Below are 24,034 nucleotides of genomic sequence, written 5' to 3'. Positions count from 1 at the left end.
CTTTGTCTCTCAAATAAAAAAAAAAGTTATCTCATGAATTTTAAACTTTTTTATTTCAATTTATAAAATACACATACATCACATTCTTGAGATTCTGTTTTGAAATGAGTCTATATTTTAATAGTTCATAAATCTTGCCTTATTGTTAGCACTTTTTACTTTAGCCATGTATTAATAAACAGGTTAGTTTATGCTTTGAAAATGCTAATGTTTAGTTTCTACCTTACATGATTTTATCACATATTGTGGTTCATGTCCCACAGTTCAGGGACTGACATCGTGTTAAATGATTCCTGTGATAGGTGCCATATTGCACCCAGCATGAAAGCATATTAGTGTTTCTGTTGCCATCCCAGAATAGAGCCAATTGTACCTTCTTCAAAGATAATTTGTCATAATGCAGTCCCTGACAGAATTATACTATAATTAATGTATCAATATTTTATTATGAAACCTAAATCTATATTTGTATTTTGTAACGGCCTATACACATAAACGGAAACTTGTCACACAAAATTGTAAAACAAAGTAAAACCAATCTAAAATAAGAAGACAAAGTATGAAAATGAATAAACATCTGTATTCTTCAGGAACACAGCTAAGTAGTCATGTTAGAATAGTTTAGTGGGTTTTTTTAAATGTTTATTTTTGAGAGAAAAAGAGACCTGGGGGTGGTTGGGAGGGTCAGAGAGTGGGGGATCAGAAGAAGGCTGTGTGCTGACAACAGTGAAGCCAACAACGCAGAGCTGGAACTCCTGAACCTGGAGGTCCTGAACTCAGCTGAAGTCTGACGCTCAACCAACTGAGCCACCCAGGTGCCCCAGAATAGTTTAGTGTTTAAATGCACTGTTTTTGGGGGCCTAGTTGGCTCAGTGGGTTAAGCGTCCTACTTGGTCTCAGGTTATGATCTCATGGCTCATGGGTTTGAGCCCCGGGTCGGGGTCTGTGCTGATGGTTTGGAGCCTGGAGCCTGTTTCAGATTCTGTGTCTCCCTCTGTCTCTGCCTCTCCCCCACTCGCTCTCTCTCTCTCTCAAAAATAAATAAACATTAAAAAATTCTTTTAACGCATTGTCTTTTTACCAGCCAAGCCAAGTCCACCCTTTACCCATAATATGGCTTACATTTAGAGAAATCATTAAACTTTATCTGTCCAAGTCCTCCCTATTTTTCCAATAGAAATAACGCTATTGCCTGTCTCATGGAGTTATGAAGAACACAGAATTTATTATAGGTATGGCCTCATTGGAGTGACTTGTATTTTGTGAGAGCTTTTCAAAGGTGATGTATTCAACTCTTTAAAAAGTGTAATAAGAAACATTGAGTAGATATTTCTAAGTATGAACTAAAATTAGTGGAGAACACTGAATTCCAGCCAACATGACATGTGCCTCACGCCTCCTGTTCCCATGCAGGAACCTGGCTCAGAAGAAGAATTTCACTCCTTGGGATTTTGAAGAATGACCGCCATTGATTTGGTAATGGTAATGATCTTCTTATTACAAACTATAGTTGGACTTCTGGGGAATTTTTATCTTCTTTACCATTATCTCTTACTTTATCTAACGGGATGGGGGTTCAGGTGCACAGATTTGATTCTCAAGCACTTGACTATAGCCAACTCCTTGGTCATTCTCTCTAAAGGAGTCCCCCACATGATGGCAGTTTGGGGACTAAAAGAATTCCTCAATGATATTAGATGCAAATTTGTTTTCTATGTTCACAGAGTGTGCAGGAATGTGTCCATTGGCACTGTCTGCCTCTTGAGCCTCTTCCAGATGATCATCATCAGTCCCAGGGATTCCAGGTGGGGAGGGCTAAAAGTGAAAGCTTCCAAGTACCTGGGCAGCTCCAACATCCTCTGTTGGATCCTGAACATTATGTTTAGTATTATCATTCCTATGTATATAACTGGCAAGTGGAGCCACCAAAATGTCACAAAGGCAAAGAGTTATGACTATTGTTATTCTAGAGGTCCTGACTACATAGCACAGTTACTACATTTAGCATCAGTATTATTCCATGATGGTTTCTGTTTGGGGCTCATGATCTGGGCCAACGGCTCCATGGTCTTAATCCTGCACAGGCACAAAGAGCAAGTCCAACACATTCACAGCAACAATCTCTCCACCAGATCCTCCCCTTAGTCTACAGCCACCCAAAGCATCCTTATCCTCGTCATCACCTTTGTATTTTTGTGCATTCTCTCCTTCATCTTTCACAATTGTTCAGTGATTTTTGACAATCCCAGTTGGTGGCTGATGAACAACACTACACTAATCACCGCATGTTTTCCAACTGTAAGTCCCTACATCCTCATGAGCCATGACTGTAGATTGACCCGGTTCTGCTTTCTCAAGAAAAGAAATACAAAATTGCTTAAATTTATCATAAATGTGTAAGTAATATGCATATCCACAACAATTAGTTTTTTTATTCATTAATTCATTTGATGGTTTAACCACAATCCTGAAACCGTCATATTACAAGAGGGTGATAAACAACACAGACTAGGCTTCTGCTGTGAAATGAATAAGTGAAATGAAATTACAAATGAAATATTATATGATTATCATATAAATACTACATAATATAAATGTCTTAATATTTGAAGTGAGGGAGTTTGAAACCCATGTACTATTGAAACAGCAGTTCCTGAAACAATCTGGAGATTATGAAGTCATTGAGCATGTAACTTTCAATGTGACATAATACATTTTCTGCAAAATTAACTAGTCATGGGATTCTATGACAAATTCCCTAAACTAGGGACACCATTTGACATGGTCATTTAATATACTGAAGACAACAAAAACTTCCGCAGAATAATGGATAACCCGGAGTTAAGCTGAAGAGTAAATTCGTTTTCAGAGAATGGAGGCATCACAGGCCAAATATGAGTTTGGTATGTCACACTCTTCTAGAGGTGTTAATCATTTGAAGTCTGATGTTTAGAAGGGAGACTTAAGCATTTTCTTATAGAAGGGCCACACTGACCTGGTGTAGGACAAGGAAAACACAAAATAAGTTTTGCTGGTTTTTAAAAAAATATTCAACTGAGTGTTGACTCTTAAAAAAACACATGTTGTCTGGGATAAAAATGCATAGATTTGGGGGTCTGTGGAGGTTTGATCTTGATCTATTATGCAAAGATGCCATTAAGGCATGTTGGCAAGAAACAGTCTCCATGGTGCACTTTCTTGGGTAAGGAAATAACTTTATTTAGGGGACTTTCATTGAACTTGAGTAGTGGGGGAGTAGCCATTGGAAGAATAAGTCATGGATCCATTTTGTTTATTCAGGGTTTTTGAGTGAGGTTGTCAAAAGATGAAAATGGACATTTCCTTAACTTTAGGAAATATTTTAATGTAGCTGTGTCTGTACTTATAAAGTTGATGTAAATATTAATGATTCATAATTTGAAAAACAGAAGAATTAGTTTGATCTAATGGATATATATTGACCTCTTTGCCACAAAAAATAGAGAAATGCATACTTTTTTAGCTCATGTGAAACACAGAAATATTTACCATACATTAGAACCACAAGCAGTATGTAGATGGATAGATACAACATATCTATGTTTATATTTGTGTATATATATGTGTATGAGTTTGTATATGTGTATATATGCACATATATGCTCATATAAGTCATTTTTTCTGTCAGTAATATTGGAAAACTAAATTGAGGAATAAATATAATACTCATTATATGTTTTAACTGTAAATTGTATATTATCTGATCTCTCCATCCTAGTGGTTTAATTGGTAAAAGTTATATAGAATACATTTTTAATTTTTCTATTTTAATCCTTATGTCTTACCTATATCTCTGGAAAATGAAACCAATTGAATATGGTAAGAAAATGTTTGACTTTATTAGTTGTAATTAGCCTTTTATGGTTAGTATAAGAGTGCATATATCCAGAATTGGATTTATCAACTTTTTATACACTCATTACACCTGTTCTATTTTCTTATCCTTTCTCCATTAACTTATTCTGTATCATGTTTTAAACATTATTTTAGAGAGAGAGAGAGAGTGAGTACGTGAGTGAGGGAGAGGGGTGGAGGGAGAGGGAGACAGAGAATCTTAAGCAGGCTCCAAGCTCAGTGTGGAGCTGGAGGTGGGGCTCCATCCCACAACTGAGATCATGACCTAAGCCAAAAACTAGAGTCAGATGCTCAACCAACTGAGCCACCCAGGTGCCCCTGTATCCATTTTTTAAAATAACTCTATATTTTGCCCCCCCTTTTTTGGAGTATGTGTAATTACTGGGAAAATTATATAGAATATGTTTTTCTTTTTTCTATTTTAATCCTTATATTTAACTTTATCTCTTGAAAAACACTCAGCTGTATATAGTAAAATGTGTTTGACTTGAATGAGATTAGTCTCTTATGTTCAGTATCATATTAAATATATTTCAGATTGCATTTATCAATTTATACTATGTTCTTCATTATGCCTATAGTCCATTCTTAGTTTGCCAGTTCTAACTTCTTCTGCATTAATTTTAAATAATTCTACGTTGTACCTCTCTTATCTTGGAAGTCATACATTCAGTATTTCTTAGTTTTTAACCTAGAAATTATAGTGTACTTTAAAAAACTAGTCAGAATCAGGCTCTATGCTGAAAGCTTTAGAACTTCTGTCATTTTCTCTCTCTCTGCCCCTCCCCAACTTGTGCTCTCTCTCTCTCTCTCTGTCTCAAAAATAAATAAACATTAAAAAAAACTAGTCAGAATGTAGTTATTTAATACATCTGTCTCTACCTGGACAATATGATGGCAATCCAACACTAGTAGATTAACTTTCACTCAATTTGTTTTTGTTTATATGCTCTATATTATATCTTTGGGACTTATTTATTTTATAGATGAAAGTCTGTACCTTTCAACCACCTTCTCCCATTTCACCCTTGTCTCTGGCAATCACCGATCTATGCTCTGGATTTATGAGTTCAGGTTTTGTTTGTTAGTTAGTTAGTATGTTTGTTTTAGATCCCAGATATAAATGAGATTATATGGTGTTTGTCTTTGTCTGACTTGTTTCACTTAGCACAATTCCCTCAAGGTCCATCCATTTTGTCACAAATGGCAAGGTTTCTTTCTTTTTTATGGCCAAATAATATTCACAAATATACTACATCTTCTTTATCCATTCATCCATTGATGGACGCTTAGGTTGTTTACATGTCTTTGCTAGTGTAAATAATGCTGCAGTGAACACAGGAGTGCATATATCTTCTTGAGTTAGTATTTTTGTTTCCTTTGGATAAATACCCAGAGGTGGAACTGTAGGATATGGTAGCTTCAGTTTTAATTTTTTGAGGAACCGCCATACCATTTTCCATAGTGGCTGCACCAGTTTACATTCCCACCAACAGTGCACAAGGGTTTCCTTTTCTGTGCATCCTCATCAACACTTGTTATTTCTTATCTTTTTACTAATAGCCATTCTAATGGGTGGGAGGTGATATCTCATTGTGGTTTTAATTTGCATTTTCCTGATGATTTATAATCCTGAGCACCTTTCGTGTACCTGTTGCCCATCTGTATGTCTTCTTTGGAAAAATATCTATTCAGATCCTCTGTCCCTTTTTAAATCAGATTGCTTGTTTGTTTCTTTTTGTTGTTCTTGTTGGTGTTTGTTGTAGTAGTTGTTGTTTTTTGCTATTGAGTTATATGTGTTCCTTATATTTGATACTAATCTCTTATCAGATATACAGTTTGCAAATATTTTCTTCCATTCAGTAGGTCACCTTTTCATTTTGTTGATGGTTTTCTCTGCTGTGCAGGAGCTTTTTACTTTGAAGTAAAAGTATTTATTTTTGCTTTTGTTCCTTTTGATGTTAAATCCAGAAACAACATGGATGAACCTGTAGAACATTATGCTCAGTAAAATAAGGCAAATACATAAAGAGAAGCACTGCATGATATCCCTTATTTGTGGAACCCTAAAGAGTCAAACTCAATATATTTAAATATATATTTATACTTAAACTTTGCTAAGAGAGTAGATCTTTAGTGTTCTCCCTACACACACACACACACAAGGTAACTGTGTGTGGTGATTGATTTGTTAATTAATTTTATTTCATTAATCACTTCACAGTGTATACATCTACCAAAACATTATGTTGTCCACTTAAAATATAAACATTTTGGTTTGTGAGACCTCAATAAAACTGGAGAGAAATAATTTATTTAAGATCTGTCTCACTATGTCTGACTTTGTGAATAAGATATGTATTATACTTTGGAAACATTAAAGAGGTTTTCATTATGCCCTATTTCAGCACAAAACCTCAAGACCTAGGCCAAGTTGGGTGGAGGATATCCAGGCACCTCTTTCTTTCACTGAACACCCAGTACCAGTTAACAGCCCCTCCTGCCACCTAGCTCACATCCTATATACTTGTTATTCTGAAAGAAGAACAAGATGGCTGGGCCATTGTGTGCCCCAAGTCCCACATGCAGACATCTACTCTATGTTCAATTTAAAGTATTTTGGTGGTTTGGGGGTAGGGGGCACCTGGCTGGCTCTATCAGTAGAGCATGCAACTCTTGATCTCGGGGTTGTGAGTTTGAGCCCCACACTGGGTGTAAAGATTGCCTAAAAATAAAAATAAAATCTTAAAAAGTATTTTAGGGGTATTTTATATAGGCACTTTTTTGGCCTAATGAGCTGAAATTAGAATCTATTTATGATTAAGTTGTGACTCAGTCCTCTACGAGGGAAATAATGAATGGCACTGAATTGTTGACTTCGAAATTGCCCTTGTGACTTTCATTACAACAGCCTGCATTTTGCACCTAGCTCTTCCTCAGTGACCTCCACCCTCATGAACTGCAGCCCTCCCCTAAAACTACCATAGACACCCCCACCATTCCAACACTCCTATATTGTTTACAACTAACCCCTATCTCCATCTTGTGAACTTTATAACCTCAAAATCTTCAAAAGTTCTATCCCCACGTTTCAACAACCACACACAAATGCTCTTTACTTTCCATCCCCCTTGAATGCACCAGCCTCCATTCCCTCCTTCTTCCTGTCCCTAAATTTACCCTCCTGTTCCAATGATCTCAGACCATTTCCCATGTCCCCTGTGGCCCTAGGCCTCCTCAGCCCTTAACCACTGGATTGCCTCATTTTCCCCATGACTTCCATGCATTGTGCCTACCCTACAATCCCTACCCACTTCTCCTGGGCCCTTTAGCTCAAGATTCCCACCATCTTTCCCAGCTTCTTGCAGCACTCTGCTCCCATTTTGCCTCTCTGTACCCACTCCCAACCCTCAAGTTCCATCTCTCCCCCCACCCTGCATCTCTACTTTCATCAACTACTCCTATGAACTGAAGGCCCCAATGGATATACCCCTTCATTTGTCATATTATTTGACTTCTCACAGACAATAACTATAACGTACCTTTTACCTACTCCTGCACTTTAACCACCTTCCGCCATTATTATTCCATCCTTAGCAGCCCCTTCATCCCCGTGACCTTCTCCATCGTCCATCCACCAAGTCCACAAGTTCTCTAGTACCCTTAACTTCCTTTCACTCTACCCCTTGTACCAATAAATCCCTCTGTTTAGCTTCTCAGTTACTTGAACCCACTTGTTCCTTTTACCCCTCTTTCCTCTCTCTCCCTATGGTTGGTTTGTACCCTTCTCTGCAGCTTCCCAGATGTTCTCAGAAACTGGCCTCTATACATGGAGGTCAGGGAGAGAGGAAGAAAGAGGCCGGCCACTCCACATTGGTAGGTGGCAGTTTAATAAGTAAAGGGAACTTACATAGGAGGCTTGTCTTGGGCAGTGGCACAGTGAGCAGATCCCTATACCTGCCTGTCCAGTCTTAAAGTTGATAGAGAGAGAAGACTTAACTGGGCTCATGCACACCATGTAGGTGTTCTCCACACCATGTCACCATCTCAAGGCTGTGTCCTTGGAGCAGCCTCTGGGAGTGGGAAAGGCAAGTGGAACCCACATTCCAAGGACGGGGGAGCAGGTGAGGAGCCTCTGAGTGCCTGGGGGCCAGCTCATGGGGCAATCAGTGATCACATTTCACGTTTTTGATGATATTTCCCGGTACCCCTGATATCTCCCTCTCTTCACTCCCCATGCTGTCTGCACCCTACCTGTATGCCTTTTCCCTGAGTCTTCATTTTACCTTGTATGCACTCTTGGGGCGCCTGGGTGGCTCAGTCAGTTAAGCATCTGACTTCAGCTCCAGTCATGATCTCATGGTTCATGAGTTTGAACCCCACTTGGGGCTCTGTGCTGACAGCTTGGAACCTGGAGCCTGCTTCGGATTCTGTGTGTGTCTCTCTCTCTGCCCCTCCCCTGCTCATGCTCTGTCTCTTTCTCTCTCTCAAAAATGAATAAACATTAAAAAAAAATTAAAATACCTGTGTGTGCTCTCTCTTTCACACACACACACACACACACACACACACACACACACAGCCACTCCCCCAACATTTCACCTTTCCTGCTATGCACCTTGACATAAAGCAGTAATGCTCACAGCAATTTCTAATGTTGCACATTCTGAATATCTTTATAGGTTGTTCAGAGATGGAAAGAGTAAAACACGGCCTCCCTTCCTATACCTCCAGAAGGTCGGAACATATCATGATTCTTTCACATGTGAATACCTTTCTGAGATACGAATATCTGTGTTGATGGTGTTACTGTTACTTTATGAATATGAGTGAGCTGTGTGAGCTTGTGTGTGTCATAGTGTGTATGACACACTGTGCATATGTGTATATACAGTGTGTGTGTTTATATATAGTGAGTTTGGGATGAGTGAGAGTTTGTTACAGAAAGTGTGAGTGTATATGTGTTCAAGTAAGTGAGCGCGTGCGACTGCATTTGTCTGTGTGTGAACACATGTGTGCGTTTCCATCTGTGTGGAAGGCTGGAAAGCACATGTAGACGAGAAACTGAGCACCATCAGGATTCTAATCCCACACTTGGAAAGTAGGGGCTTTAGATAGAGGAGCTAGATCATATTGTGGATTTGTTTGAAGGAAAAACAAAAGGATTAATTTGGACTCATATTTTTAAAATCAATTATGAAAGCAATCAGGCTCATTACTAAACATTCAGCAAAAAACATTAAAAAAAAAAATAGGGGCGCCTGGGTGGCTCAGTCAGTTCAACTCAGGTCATGATCTCGCGGTTTGTGGGTCTGAGCCCCGCCTTGGGCTCTGTGCTGACAGCTCAAAGCCTGGAGCCTGCTTCAGATTCTGCGTCTCCCTATCTCTCTCCCCTCTCCTGTTCATGCTCTGTCTCTCAATAAATAAATAAATGAATAAATAAATAAATTAATTAATTAATTAAACGTTAAAAAATAAGTAAATAAAATAAATAAATAAGGCTTGAGGGGCGCCTGGGTAGCTCAGTTTTGCATCTGACTTCAGCCCAGGTCATGATCTCACGGTTCATGAATTTGAGCGCTGCGTCTGGCTCTGTGCTGACAGCTGAGAGCCTGGAGCCTGCGTCAGATTCTGTGTCTTATTCTCACTGTCCTACTGCCACTCATGCTCTGTCTTTCTGTCTCTCAAAAATAAATAAATATTAAAAAAATTAAAAAGATAATAAAGCTTGAGGACCAATGTAACCATTCAATGCTCTTGGATTAAGGAAATAATATTTGCTTATATGCTAATTAAAGGATTGTAAAACTATCTCTTTAAATTATCTGATCCCAGGGGCGCCTGGGTGGTTCAGTTGGTTAAGTATCCAGCTTCATCTCAGGTCATGATCTCACGGTTCATGAGTTCGAGCCCTGCGTCGGGCTCTGTGCTGACACCTTGGAGCCTGGAGCCTGCTTCGGATTCTGTGTGTGTGTCTCTCTCTGCCCCTCCCCCAGTAGTGCTCTATCTCTCTCTGTCTTTCAAAAATAAATAAATGTTAAACAAATTTTAATTATCTAATCCTGTCTGAAAAAAAGCACGCTTTCGTTGGTGAAAGGCTCATGAACTTGTGTGTTTCTATGGTTGTTGTTATTATTATTTTTTTTTAATTTTTTTTTTCAACGTTTATTTATTTTTGGGACAGAGAGAGACAGAGCATGAACGGGGGAGGGGCAGAGAGAGAGGGAGACACAGAATCGGAAACAGGCTCCAGGCTCCGAGCCATCAGCGCAGAGCCTGACGCGGGGCTTGAACTCCCGGACTGCGAGATCGTGACCTGGCTGAAGTCGGGCGTTCAACGACTGCGCCACCCAGGTGCCCCTATTATTATTATTAAATTATTATTATGATTATGATTATGATTATGATTATGATTATTAAAATAAGTAGGCTTCACACCCATCATGGAGCTCAATGCAGGGCTTGAACTCAGGACCCTGAGATCAAGGGTGGGACGCTTAACCAACTGAGCCTCCCAGGTGCTCCTCTACAGTTATTACTCTGTTTAGATTTCCTATATTACATGGGTGGGAGAAATGGTGAATATTGGTACACTATATCTTGCAATATATCTGGCCCAAAGACTAGAAATAATTTATTTGGGGACGAAAAACTTTTCAAGGGAACGGAGAATTCAGTGAGACACTGTGGGAGGCCGGACCCCGGTGCCAGGCTGAGACCCGGTTGAGCAACGGCTCCCTGTTGACTCAGCCAACCCGGTGGTTCCCCTTCCCGTTCCACCACTTACAAAGGCATACGAAAGCCTTGCCAAGGCTGAGAAATCTAATTCCTGAAGCCTGTGGTCTGTGGGTGTTGGCAGTAATGTTACCCCTTTCTACCCCGGGTCAAATAGGAACAAACATGGCAACTGTGCTTCGCTAGCAATCCATCAACAGGGTCTTGCGGTGACCCGTTTAGAAAGTTCACAGTGTACACGGAACTAAATGTTTTGGTTGGCAGCGATCATGCGAAACCTGTTTATTCTTAGAATGGCCTGACCCATAAGAGTCTTGATATAAAAGACTGTGTACCGCAACAATAAAGTCGTCACTTGGGCCATCAGCCCAGGGGACCCTCCTGTTCCCAAACTGGCTTCTCTTTTCTTTCTTACATTCCCCTACCCTCAGGACCCTGATCTTGGTGTTTGTTGCACGGGTCGCAACAAGTGGCGCCCGAGCAGGGACCGGAGACAACAAGGAGGAAAGCGAAAGCGGACCGCGCGGCGTCTAATTCAGGTAGGGGAACTGTGCCAGCAGCACAGACGACGGGAGTAAAACTATGGGACAGAAACAGTCTGCGGAACATGGATATTTTGTAACTGCCTTGCAGGCTCTTATGAAGGAGAAGGGAATTAAGGTTTCTCAGTCAGCCCTTAGGGAATTTTTTGACATGGTGCGCGATTATTGCCCATGGTTTCCAGACGGGGGTACAGTTGATTTAAAGGATTGGCAGCGAGTTGGTCAGGAACTTAAGAATCAAATGAAGATTTGTGGGGCTGCTGTTCCAGGGACTTTGTGGTCTACTTGGACCTGTATTAAAGAGGTCCTTGATCCTCAGGATTCTATTGAAATAATTTCTCTTAGCTCGGAAGTAGCCCAACCCCTAATGACTTCAGACGCTCCTCTCCCTCCAGAAACTACTTTCAATGCTCTTTCGGGACAGTCACGGGTTCCTTCACCTTTACCTCCTCTCCCCCTCCTAGAACAGTTATCTGTACAGGATCCAGAAAATGATGACAACTCCCCTTTTGGGGATCAGGGGGATGATGGGCCTTATTTGGAAGACCAGAGGAGGCCTACCTTCCTGGCCCCTCTGGTCCAGAAGGTACCTTTAAAACGACCTTCCTTTCAGGCACGAGATAGATGTTTACCTCGGCTGGCTTTCCCTATTACTCAGAATCAACAGTCCACTGAACCTTACCCCATTATGGGAGCTACCCCTTTGCAGTGGACTCTGTACCAAGCACAACAGCATGGGGAAGACACCTCTGCCTTTCACGCTTACCCTGTTATTCAGCAGGGGGGGCAGAGAGTGTACTCCACCCTAAGTTTTAAGTTGCTGAAGGATTTGAAATCCTCTGCAGCCCAGTATGGTCCAACAGCTCCCTTTACCCTGTCTATGCTTGATAATTTGAGCAGGGAGGCGTTATGCCCAGGAGATTGGAAGGTCATTGCTCAGGCTTGTTTGAGTGTGGGTGATAACCTTTTGTGGAAAGTGGAATTTGCAGAGAATGCTGAAAAACAAGCCATGTATAATAAAAGAACTAATATACCTGTGGATTTCAACATGCTTACAGGTACAGGACAATATTATGATGTGGGCCTCCAACTGGATTACCCTGAAATCGCGTATAATCAAATTAATACCTGTGCCATTACAGCTTGGAAAAAACTTCCCTCCACAGGGGCCCGAACTGAGGAATTATCTAAAATTAGGCAGGGGCCAGATGAGAAGTACCAGGATTTCGTTGGGCGTCTTTTGACTGCAGTCAGTCGTATCATTACTGATGCGGAGGCAGGTACCATTATTGTAAAACAATTGGCTTATGAAAATGCTAATTCTGCATGTCAGGCAGCCATTCGTCCTTGGAAAAATCAGGGTACCTTGGAGGATTATATCAGACTATGTGCTGAGATTGGACCATCTTATATTCAGGGCATTACCTTGGCAGCCGCCTTAAAGGGAATAGACCCCTTACAGGTGCATGCCCAGCTTCAGGGTAAAAACGTAAAAACTAATCCAGGGAAGTTGGGTGGAATAGTGTGTTTCAAATGTGGCCAAAAGGGCCATATGAAGGCCCAATGTCATAGTAAAAAAATAATTCCACCTACCCCCGGTTTGCCCAGTGGCCCTAACATTAATAATAAGCCGGCAACTATTTGTCCCAGATGTAGACGGGGGTATCACTGGGTCAATGAATGCCACTCTAAAACTGATTGTAATGGCAATCCTCTTCAGGGAAACTGGAAGCGGGGCCAGCCGCAGGCCCCTCAAACAATTGCGGCAATGTTCCCACAGTCACCTTCTCACCCATTGTGTCCAACACTGGAGACCTCCCAGGTATCAGCCAGCTACACCGCGGTACCCCCGCCAGTGCAGGACTAGATCTTTCTCCAGCTCAATCCATTTACCTCGAAGGACGGCAGCCCCCTAAAGCCATCCCCACAGGGATATGGGGACCTCTGCCCAGGAACACTTGGGGGTTATTATTGGGAAGATCCAGCTGGACTCTTAAGGGATTGATGATCTATCCTGGAGTTATTGATGAAGATTACACTGGAGAAATAAAAATTTGGGCCAGCTTAACTATGGGAACTTTGGTGCTTGAGCCCAAGACTCCCATAGCACAATTGATCTTGATACCCTGGATATCCACCAATAATAAGGCTGTTAAACCTTATCGGGGAAATCAGGGGTTCGGCTCCACAGATCTTTACTGGGCTAAAGTGATCTCTGTAGAAAAGCCCATGCTTACATTGCATGTCCAAGGAGTCCCTTTTGAGGGACTAGTGGATACAGGTGCAGATGTCTCAGTTATTGCTCAAAAAAATTGGCCTGTCACATGGCCTACTCAAGTGACTAATATTCCAATTAAAGGTGTTGGTTATGCCTCCACTCCATTGCAAAGCTCTGATTACTTACATTGGAGACTGCCTGATGGTATGACTGGAACTTTTCAGCCTTTTGTTTTGAATATAGATCTTAATCTTTGGGGCAGGGACATATTAACTGCAATGGATTTGACTCTGGAGACTAAGGCAGTCCCGATTCAAAAACAGACTAATCTCGTTATGCACCTTATTAAGGAAATGGGCTATGTTGAAGGGAAAGGCTTGGGGAAAGAGTTGCAAGGGAACCCTGAGCCATATATCCCCGAACCTAAGAGAGACCATTTCGGCCTGGGTTTTTCTTAGGGCCGTTGGAAACTCCCCACGCTATGCCTCTCCAGTGGATGACTTCCACTCCAGTGTGGGTTGACCAATGGCCCTTACCTACCATTAAGAGGGAGGCTGCTGCTCACCTCATAGAGGAACAACTGCAATTAGGTCATTTAGTTCCCCCCACCAGTCCCTGGAACACCCCAATCTTTGTGATTAGAAAAAAGTCAAATAAATGGAGGTTGCTGTAGGATTTGAGAGCAATTAATGCTGTCATGAAGCCCATGGGGGCTTTGCAACCCGGCCTCCCTTCCCCATTGGCCATTCCTTTACAATATCAATTACTAGTTTTGGACTTAAAAGATTGGTTTTTTTTACCATTCCGTTGGCCCCTGGCGACGGAGAACATTTTGCATTCTCCCTGCCTTCCACTAACTTACAGGAACTTGCTAAGCGGTATCAATGGAAGGTCTTACCACAAGGCATGGCTAACAGTCCAACTTTATGTCAAGAATTTGTGGCCAGAGCAATTGCTCCTTTTAGACAGAGCTTCCCCCATGTATATTGCATCCATTATATGGACGACTTACTTTTGGCTGCTGAAACTGAGGAATTATTACAGGAGGCTTTTATTTCTCTTCAAAGATGCCTTAAAGCATATAATTTGATTGTTGCCCCTGAGAAAGTTCAAAAGGAAGCCCCTTTTGAATACCTAGGGTATCTCATCTCCAAATCAACTGTTTGACCTCAGAAAGTATCAATTAGAACCTGACATTTAACTACTCTAAATGATTTTCAGGAATTATTAGGAGATATAAATTGGATTAGAAATACATTAGGGGTCACCACAGAACAATTACTGCCTTTGTTTAATATTCTAAAAGGAGATAGTTCTCCAGCGTCCCCTCGAATTCTCACTCAAGAAACTAAAGAAGCTATAAGACATATAGAACAGGCCATTCAGCAGGCCCAAGTCACTAGAATTGACCCTTCTCAGCCTTTGTATCTAATAATATTAAAACCTCAGGTCATCCCCTTTGCAATTCTGTAGCAATCTCATGGCCCACTTGAATGGCTACATTTAGCCTTACACTCCCTGCATGTCATTAATCCTTTGCTATCTATGGTTTGTCTCCTTATCATTAGAGGAAGATCCCGAGCTGTTCAGCTCTTTGGGCAAGATCCAGAATTTATTACGTGTGCCTTTCTGACACAGAAGCTGGTGGACGCTGCTTTTGCCCAGTCCATCGAATGGCAACTTGCCTTGGCTAATTTTACAGGCCAAATTAAATTTCATCTACCTTCTGATTCTTTAATACAAGGTTTTAATCTTATAGATATTTTGCCCTATAATCCTATTGTTTGTCAGCTGATTGAAGATGCTGCCTCCATTTTTGTGGATGCTAGTAAAGAGGGTAAAATTGCAGTGTATTATGTCACTTCCCAACATAAAAATTTGATCACTTTAAATTATACGACTAAATCTGTCCAAAGGGCCGAGCTTTATGCTGTACAGGTAGCCCTAAAAACTTACCCGGAATCTATAAATATCTATTCTGACAGTCAATACGTTGTCAAAGCCGTGTTGCAGCTTCCCACTGCCTTTATACTGACAGCAGATGAGGAAGTTTATCATCTATTTCATGCTATACAAAAACTTCTTAATTTACGGCACAGTCCAATTTATATTTCCCACATTCGAGCTCACACCGATCTGCCTGGTCCCCTAGTTGCTGGGAATCGGATAGCCGATGCAGCAACCCATTTATTGCAGGTTCTGCCCGTTACCACTCCTTTGGAAACAGCTAAAAGGAGTCATGATAATTTTCATCAGAATGCGGCAGCCCTTCAACGAGAATTCAAAATATCTCGTGAAGCGGCCAGACAAATTGTTAAACAATGCGGCATCTGTCCGCAATTCTTCCCACAGCTGGTCTATGCCATTAATCCTCGGGGTCTTCGGCCCAATGATTTGCGGCAAATGGACGTCACCCAATATTTACCTTTTGGGAAATTGCAATATATACATGTGTCTGTAGATACTTGCTCAGGCTATATACATGCTTCAGCCCACTCGGGAGAAGCATTTGTTGATGTACAGAATCACCTATTTTCTGCCTTTGCAACAATGGGCAAACCTCATAAAATAAAAACTGACAATGGTAGTGCTTATACTTCTAAATCTTTTACAGAATTTTGCCACTGACTCCGAATTGAGCATACAACTGGCATTGCTTATAATTCCACAGGACAAGCCATTGTTGAGTGAGCTCACCTGACCTTAAAACAGTATTTGCAAAAACTTAAAGAGGGGGAAATATTAAAGGGAAAGATAAAGTATTCCCCACATGTACACCTCACTCTTTTGTTGTATGTTTAAAATTTTTTAAATGTCAATGAGGCAGGGATGACTGCCGCAGAGCGTCGCTGGGGAAGGAATCAAGAACCTCTCTTGATGGCAAGATGGAAAGATATGCTGGAAGGCATTTGGCGAGGCCCAGACCCAGTCCTTCGGAAAGGGTGAGGGTATGCTTGTGTTTTTCCACAGGATGAGGAAGCGGCGCGCTGGGTCCCGCTTCGGCTCCTCAGAGATATTACAGTTGCGCCGAAAAATGGCCAAATTGACAGTGATGGAACCCCCCCAAAAGCGACGACGGCGGAGTCATAAGGTGGGTACACCCACCTGGGGACAGATAAAGAACCTGGTGACCCAGGCCACTGATGTAGTGATGGCCTCAGGTAGAGAGGTAACAGCCACACATGTCTTCTTGGCATGCCTGTGCATTCTCACTACAGCCGGGGAGTCTGCCCTCTATTGGGCATACATGGTAGGTCCTCCTACAGTACAACCTGTAACATGGAGAGACCCCACACCCAAAGTATACACCAATCTCACCTTTATGGGAGGGGAAGATGCAGGGTTTTTGCCCACTGTGTCCGCCTCTATAAATTGGACGGCACTCTCTGCAGGAGTACCCATCTGCCTGCAAAGGGAGTCTACGCCGTACAAACTTGCTTATGGGTGTTTGGGTACGAAACCAGTAGGGCGATCTATTACTTATACTATGTGGCAAAATGGCGAGCATAATTCTGAATGGGTGGCCCGCTCTGTTGCCGCTTATTGGCAAAAGAGAGAATTATTAGGAGAATGGATGTTTTTTGAACCGCGTGATCCCCCTCAGAATCTTCCTATATGTCCCTCAGTTGGTCAAGGCCTTACTGGGGACTCACCTTGGGGTAAATGTGCCCAATCCTCTTCATTAAGGATGACTCCTAAAGGCATAAACTATACCATTACAGATTATTCCCGAAAGGCCTGGCATTCATTCTTTCAAGAAACACCTATGGCTATTTTGGAAGTACAAAGGGAAACAAGGAGACCTTTAGTGGCTCCTTTAAGAGATATGGGCCCACCTCCTAATGAGGTACAGGAACACCACAAGGTTATCCCACAAACCATTTTGCAATCCCCTGAAGGAAGAATTCATTCTGATCTTTGGAAGTTATATGCTGCCTTTGATAAAATATATACTAATGACAGCTTTAGTTTTCCAGAATATTATCTTTCTCCAGCTCTACAATTGCGTGCCTGTGTTCCTCCTCCCTACCATTTGATTGTTGGAGACGGGACCATTACTCCAGTGAAAGAAGATGGTCATCAGTTATACCGGCTGACGTGTCCTGCTTGTGTTTTGACCAATTGTCTACCAGTAGATGGGCCCTCTAGAAGTGAAATGAAGGTTTATTTGGTCTTACAACCTCCCTATTGGATGTTGCCAGTAAATGTTACAGGACCTTGGTATCCTAATTATGGGATGCAACTGGCCTTAGAAATCAGTAAACGGCTGCGCAGGACTAGATGGTTTCTTGGACTCTTGATTGCTGGACTTATAGCAGCAGTGACTGTAATTGCCTCTGCAACTGTATCTGTAATATCCTTACATGAAAGTGCCCAAACAGCATCCCATGTAAATGAATTGGCTCATAATGTATCCAAGGTGCTTGCCACTCAAGAACGAATAGACCGTAAATTGGAAGCCCAATTGGAGGCACTACAAGAAGCATTGATATATCTTGGTGATCAGTTTGCTGTTTTGCATACCAGACTTTCTTTAATTTGTCATGATGCATATAAGCATATCTGTGTTACCCCTTTAGAATATACCAATATGACATGGGGACAAGTACGTCGTCATTTGCAAGGGATTTGGCATGACGCTAACACTAGCTTAGACCTCTTACAGCTACAAGAAGAGATAAATGCTATTGCAAGTAGTTCACTCAGTTTCCCTGACCCTGGAAGTCTCGCTGGAACCATACTGCACCAACTTAATGGGTTTAATCCATTTAATATTCTTCAGCATTCCTTTTGGATCTTTATTGGAATTGTTTCCGTAATATCTGTTATACTTGTCTTGCTGTGTTGTTTCTGGAGATGGGGTCTCACTGCCTTTACCACATACCAAGCCAGGATGCACATGTTGCAATTACAAACAATAGGGGGAAATGTGGGAGGCCAGACCCCGGTGCCAGGCTAAGACCGGGTTGAGCAACGGCTCCCTGTTGACTCAGCCAACCCGGTGGTTCCCCTTCCCGTTCCACCACTTACAAAGGCATACGAAAGCCTTGCCAAGGCTGAGAAATCTAATTCCTGAAGCCTGTGGTCTGTGGGTGTTGGCAGTAATGTTACCCCTTTCTACCCCGGGTCAAATAGGAACAAACATGGCAACTGTGCTTCGCTAGCAATCCATCAACAGGGTCTTGCGGTGACCCGTTTAGAAAGTTCACAGTGTACACGGAACTAAATGTTTTGGTTGGCAGCGATCATGCGAAACCTGTTTATTCTTAGAATGGCCTGACCCATAAGAGTCTTGATATAAAAGACTGTGTACCGCAACAATAAAGTCGTCACTTGGGCCATCAGCCCAGGGGACCCTCCTGTTCCCAAACTGGCTTCTCTTTTCTTTCTTACATTCCCCTACCCTTAGGACCCTGATCTCGGTGTTTGTCGCGCTGGTCGCGACAAGACACACGTGTTTCATGGCTAGTCCCACACGTGTCAGACTTCAGTATTTCCTCCTTCCTCCCTATGAGACCCTGTCTGCCTCCAGGGATCAAGGAGAAGAAAGAGCCCTCCAAATACTTGCAAAGGTCTCTTTGGAAATGATAACTAGAAACCTGCTGTTGTTTTCAGCAATTAATAATTGGGAAAAAAAGTTTGTCACCCCCAAACCTGTACTCTCACTGTGGATACAGGTGAAGAGAAAATTGCAGTTCCATAGGGAAGCGACATCACAGAACCGCAAGTCCGTATCTAGTGGTCTGGCAGCTTAACCTCTCTCTCACATGATACTAGCTGTGGTGACCATCGTGTTAACCCCCCTGTCCTGGCAGCCAGAGAGACTCCAGTGAATATTTCTATTTCAGTCTAAGGGGGCAGAGTCTGCAAGCAAAGAGGGGTATCAGGAGTCTAGGTAAGTGATCATATTGGGGAAACAAAATGACGCTTCTGGGTTTCAGCCTGGTCCAGTGCCAAAGCCACACAGGAAGGAGGAATAATTCTGATGCTTGAGTTGAATTGGTAAAGAGAGACAGGGTCCTAGACTTTCACCAATCCCTGATGGTTCCTGATGTGATTTAGTATAACCCTGACAGTGACAGTTGGTGTTTAATCCAAGTGATAATGAAATGTGACTTTTAATGTGAATCATGGCTGTAGTTCTAAAATAGATCTGCAGTCAGGCTACCTTACTAGTGTGGGTCAGGATTACTACAGGTGCCTATAACACCCCCATGGTTAATAAACGCTAGAAAAAAATCTACAGAATTATCAAATCCTTTGCAGAAGCAGTGCATATGAATGACAATGGCTGGAGGAGAAATGTTTCTCTAACTCAGGGTGTGTGACGTGATTAGTAGAGACATTAATTTTTTCCTATTGAAAATATCCATGATCTGTTGATGTTAGTAAGACCATTTTTCCATCTTTGAATTAGGGGAGGAGCACTTAAAGAAATGACAATATTACAAAATGGATTTCAGATGACCATTAGACACAAAACTATCTTGTGAGCAATTCTCCATTTTAAAATTTTATCATATCGGGGCACCTGGGTGGCTCAGTCGGTTAAGCGTCTGACGTCAGCTCGGGTCATAATCTCACGGTCTGTGAGTTCGAGCCCCGTGTTGAGTTCTGTGCTGACAGCTCAGAGCCTGAAGTCTGCTTCGGATTCTGTGTCTCCCTCTCTCTCTCTGCCCCTCCCCTGCTCATGCTCTGTCTCTCTCTGTCTCAAAAATAAAATAAAAACATTAAAAAATTTTTTTAAATATTATCATATCAATCACAAGCTCTGAAATTTCAATTTATAAAATGTACAAGTTTTCACATCTTAGGGATTTCATTTTATATATGTGTCACAGGTAAACATGTTTAACAAAGCTTGCCTTATTTCCAATGTGTTTTCTTTTTTTAAATTAATTTATTTGAGAGAGAGAGAGTGTATAAGTAGAGGAGGGGCAGAGGAAGGGAGGCAGAGAGAGAATCTCAAGCAGGATTGAGATCTCAACCATCTGCCTCTTGACATTGTCAGCACAGAGCCTGATGTGGGGCTCAATCTCACAACCCTGGGATCATGACCTGAGCCAAAATCAAGAGTCGGATGCTTAACCAACTGAGCCATCCATATGCCCCGTCAATGTGTTTTCTTAAGCTATGTTACTAAACACATTGGTTTGGAACTTGAAATTAGTGATACTGAGTTTCTACTCTATAGTACTTTATCACATATTGGTGTTTCAAGTTCCATAGCTCAGAGCATAATAGAGCATTAAGTGATTTTTGTGATAGGTGTCATTTCATTGCTGATATAAAAGCAAATTAGTGTTTCTGTGGCCAATCCACACAGCCAGTAGTGCATTCTTTCAATATAACTTGTCATGGAGCAGGTCTGTATACAATTGTACTACAATCAGTGCACCTAGATTTTATGAAGATATTTATAACCTTATTCATAATAGGTCTTAGCCTATATAATAAAAATTTACACATAAATGGAAACTTGTTACAAAAATATAAAAATGCCAAGTATAAAATTATATTTACAAAAACATCTAAATATACACTTGTATTTTGAAGAATACATCTAACTAGCTTTGTTAGAACAGCATTGTGCTTAAAGGCACTGCCACTATACCAGCCCAGTCAGGTTCAAATGTCCCCATTCCCATAAAGACTTTGAATTTGACAAATCACTAACCTTTCTCCATCTCAGCGCTCCTTATTTTGTCCATGAAAATGCTCATACTGACACTCTCATGAAGTTGTGAAGAATCCAGGATGTACATACACACCTTTTCTAGTATTAATCATACTCTGTAGAAAGTACCTAACATTAACAGTCAATACATGAAAACCTGTTAAAATGTGTTAATTGTAAACAATTATTTCTAAGTGGGAGCTAAAGTAAGAAGAAAATATTGAATTCAAGCTGACATGACACATGTAATCATGCCTCACGTCCCCACACAGGAATCTCTGGCTTAGAAGATGACTATTGCTCCCTGGGAACTGGGAGAAAGGCCAACAGGGATTTGGCAATGAGATTGATCTTTCTTAATTTCTTTTTTTTTTTTTTTTAATTTTTTTTTCAACGTTTTTTTATTTTTGGGACAGAGAGAGACAGAGCATGAACGGGGGAGGGGCAGAGAGAGAGGGAGACACAGAATCGGAAACAGGCTCCAGGCTCTGAGCCATCAGCCCAGAGCCTGACGCGGGGCTCGAACTCCTGGACCGCGAGATCGTGACCTGGCTGAAGTCGGACGCTCAACCGACTGCGCCACCCAGGCGCCCCGAGATTGATCTTTCTATTACAGACGATAGTTGGGGTTCTGGGGAATTTCTCTCTTCTTTGCCATTATCTTTTCCTTCACTTGAGAGAATGCAGGGCAATGTCCACAGATCTGATTCTCAAGCACCTGATTGTGGCCAATCTCTTAGTTATTTTTTTCCAAAGGAATCCCCCAAACATGGTAGGTTTGGACGTGGAACATTCCCTTAGCGATTTTGAATGCAAACTTGTTTTCTATGTTCACAAAGTGGGCAGGAATGTGGCCATTGGAACCATCTGCCTCTTGACTGTTTTCCAGGTGATCATGATCAGTCCTGTGGACTCCAGGTGGGCAGGGCTTAAAGTGAAAGCTCTGAAGCACCTGGGCACCTCCAACATCCTCTGCTGGGTCCTGAACATGATGCTAAATATTATGGTTCTTTTCTTTATGACCAGAAAAAGGAGCAACACAACCATAACAAGGAAAAGAGATGATGGCTACTGTTATTGCATAAGTAGTAGCTATATAGTACAGTCACTGTATGTAGCATCAGGATTATCCCATGATGGTTTCTGTTTGGGGCTCACAATCTGGGCCAGTGGCTCCATGGCCTTCATCCTGCGCAAGCAGGCACAAGCAGTAGGTCCAATACATTCTTAGGAACAATCTCTCCACCAGATCCTCCCCTGAGACGAGAGCCACCCAAAGCATCCTTGTCCTGGTGAGCACCTCTGTGTCCTTGTGGGCACTGTCATTCTTGCACATTTGTGTGGTAGTGTTTAACAACCCCAGCCTGTGGCTGAGGAACACTTCTACACTAATCGCTGCATGTTTCCCTACGGTCAGCCCCTGCATGCTCATGAGTTATGACCCCAGAGTGTCTACACTCTGCTTTCCTTATAAAGGAACACAAATCACTTAAACTTGTCACAAATATGTAAACTGTATGTTTATTCAAATGGTTATTTGTTTATTCACAATCCCCTTCAGTGTAGAAACACAGCTATGAAATAGTCACAAGAGTAGCAAACAAGAATGACCAACCTTCTGCTAAGTAAATATTGTGAATGGCAACTGTAAATGGAATATAATCATGTTAATATTTATGTAATTGAAATTTATTTATTTATTTACTTATTTATTTTTGAAATTTTAATCTTTATTTATTTTTGAGAGAGAGAGAGAGACAGGCAGAGCTCCAGTGGGGGCGGAACAGAGAGAGAGAGAGGGAGACACAGAATCCGAAGCAGGCTCCAGGCTCTGAGCTGTCAGCACAGAGCCCGATGTGGGGCTTGAACTCATGAACTGTGAGTTCATGACCTAAGCCAAAGTCGGACACTTAAACGACTGAGCAACCCAGGTGGTCCTATGTAATTGAAATTTATTAATGTTTGCTGTGGAGGAGTTCAGCTTCTATAAAGTGATTATTCCAGAAACAATTTGGAGATTATAAAGAAGTCATTAAGAATACAACTTTCAGGGCATCTGGATGACTCAGTTGGTTAAGCATCCAACTCTTGGTTTCAGCTCAGATCATGATCTCATGGTTTGTGAGATCGAGCCCTGTGTTGTGCTGTGTGCTGACATTGGGGAGCCTACTTGGGATTCTTTCTCTCTGCCTGTCCCTCACTCATGTGCTCTCTCAAAATAAGTAAGACTTTTAAAAAAACAAAAAGGATACATCTTTCAACCTGACACAAATTTTCCAGACATTGAGTGCTAATAAGATTGTGGGAAAAGTTCCCTAAAACAGGAGCACCAATATAGATTGTCATTCAAGAAACTGAAAACTGAAGAGCAGTAAGTGAAATTGGTGGGTAAATTCAATTTCAGATAGTACAGCCATTGAGGGATAAGTAATGAATTTTATATTACATCTTCACAGAGACCCTAGTCATTTGAAATAAGACATTATGAAAGGAGAGGAGTATATTTAAAACATTTTCATGGGGAAGTAGCCATTTAAACTGAAGTCAGACAAATGAGATATAATTTTGCAGATTTTTTAAAAATATTGTGCAAAGTGTTGCTTATTAAAAATGCGTTCCACTTGGGATAAAATTTTATGGATTTGGGAATCTGCATAAGGTAGTTTCTTTCTATGATGTAAAGATGCCAGTTGGGCATGTTGGCAGAAATACGTTCCCAAGGTGCAATCCCATGACCCAGAGGTAAAGAATAAGGTTAGGGCAGTGTCTTCCATTACTCAAGAAGTGATGGGGGAATGGCCATTTGGAGGGGTAAACCATGAATCCACTTTATTGATGTGTAATTTTTGGCCTGTGGCTATTGAAAGGAAGAAAATAGACATTTCTACAATTTTACAAATTATTTTAATACTGTTTTCCGCTATATTTATATCATAAAGCTAATAGGAGGAACTGAAGTTTTAAATA

At 41.5% G+C, this 24,034-nt stretch overlaps 2 protein-coding genes and 2 pseudogenes across 2 annotated transcripts; all 4 read left to right on the top strand.

Moving 5' to 3' along the window:
- Nucleotides 1–1,458: 1,458 nt before the first annotated feature.
- LOC112850870 (vomeronasal type-1 receptor 4-like) lies at nt 1,459–2,476 on the top strand (annotated as a pseudogene).
- An 8,129-nt stretch (nt 2,477–10,605) lies between these two features.
- Nucleotides 10,606–18,754, top strand: LOC147573806 (endogenous retrovirus group K member 6 Env polyprotein-like). Its single transcript, XM_086690605.1, has 2 exons — nt 10,606–11,168; nt 16,360–18,754. The coding sequence occupies exon 2, from the start codon at nt 16,361–16,363 to the stop codon at nt 18,347–18,349; it is 1,989 nt and encodes a 662-aa protein (XP_086546731.1). The 5' UTR covers nt 10,606–11,168; nt 16,360; the 3' UTR covers nt 18,350–18,754.
- Nucleotides 12,181–13,038, top strand: LOC147573807 (endogenous retrovirus group K member 10 Gag polyprotein-like). The gene has a single exon (XM_086688668.1). It carries the CDS (start codon nt 12,181–12,183, stop codon nt 13,036–13,038), a length of 858 nt encoding a protein of 285 aa, XP_086544794.1.
- Nucleotides 18,755–18,974: 220 nt separating the features above from the next.
- Nucleotides 18,975–22,560, top strand: LOC147573805 (vomeronasal type-1 receptor 4-like; annotated as a pseudogene).
- The last annotated feature ends 1,474 nt before the right edge of the window (nt 22,561–24,034 follow it).

This window comes from Puma concolor, chromosome E2, assembly GCF_028749965.1.
Source record: "Puma concolor isolate L17-30 chromosome E2, mPumCon1.1.hap2, whole genome shotgun sequence".
In the NCBI taxonomy this organism is placed as follows: Eukaryota; Metazoa; Chordata; class Mammalia; order Carnivora; family Felidae; genus Puma; species Puma concolor.
Note: the sequence above shows the minus strand (reverse complement) of the source record. Positions and strands in the feature narration are given on the sequence as shown.

What these genes read in the sequence shown, in the direction of transcription:
- LOC147573807 (XM_086688668.1), top strand. Translation starts at nt 12,181, where the DNA reads ATGTATAATAAAAGAACTAATATACCTGTGGATTTCAACATGCTTACA.
- LOC147573806 (XM_086690605.1), top strand. Translation starts at nt 16,361, where the DNA reads ATGAGGAAGCGGCGCGCTGGGTCCCGCTTCGGCTCCTCAGAGATATTA.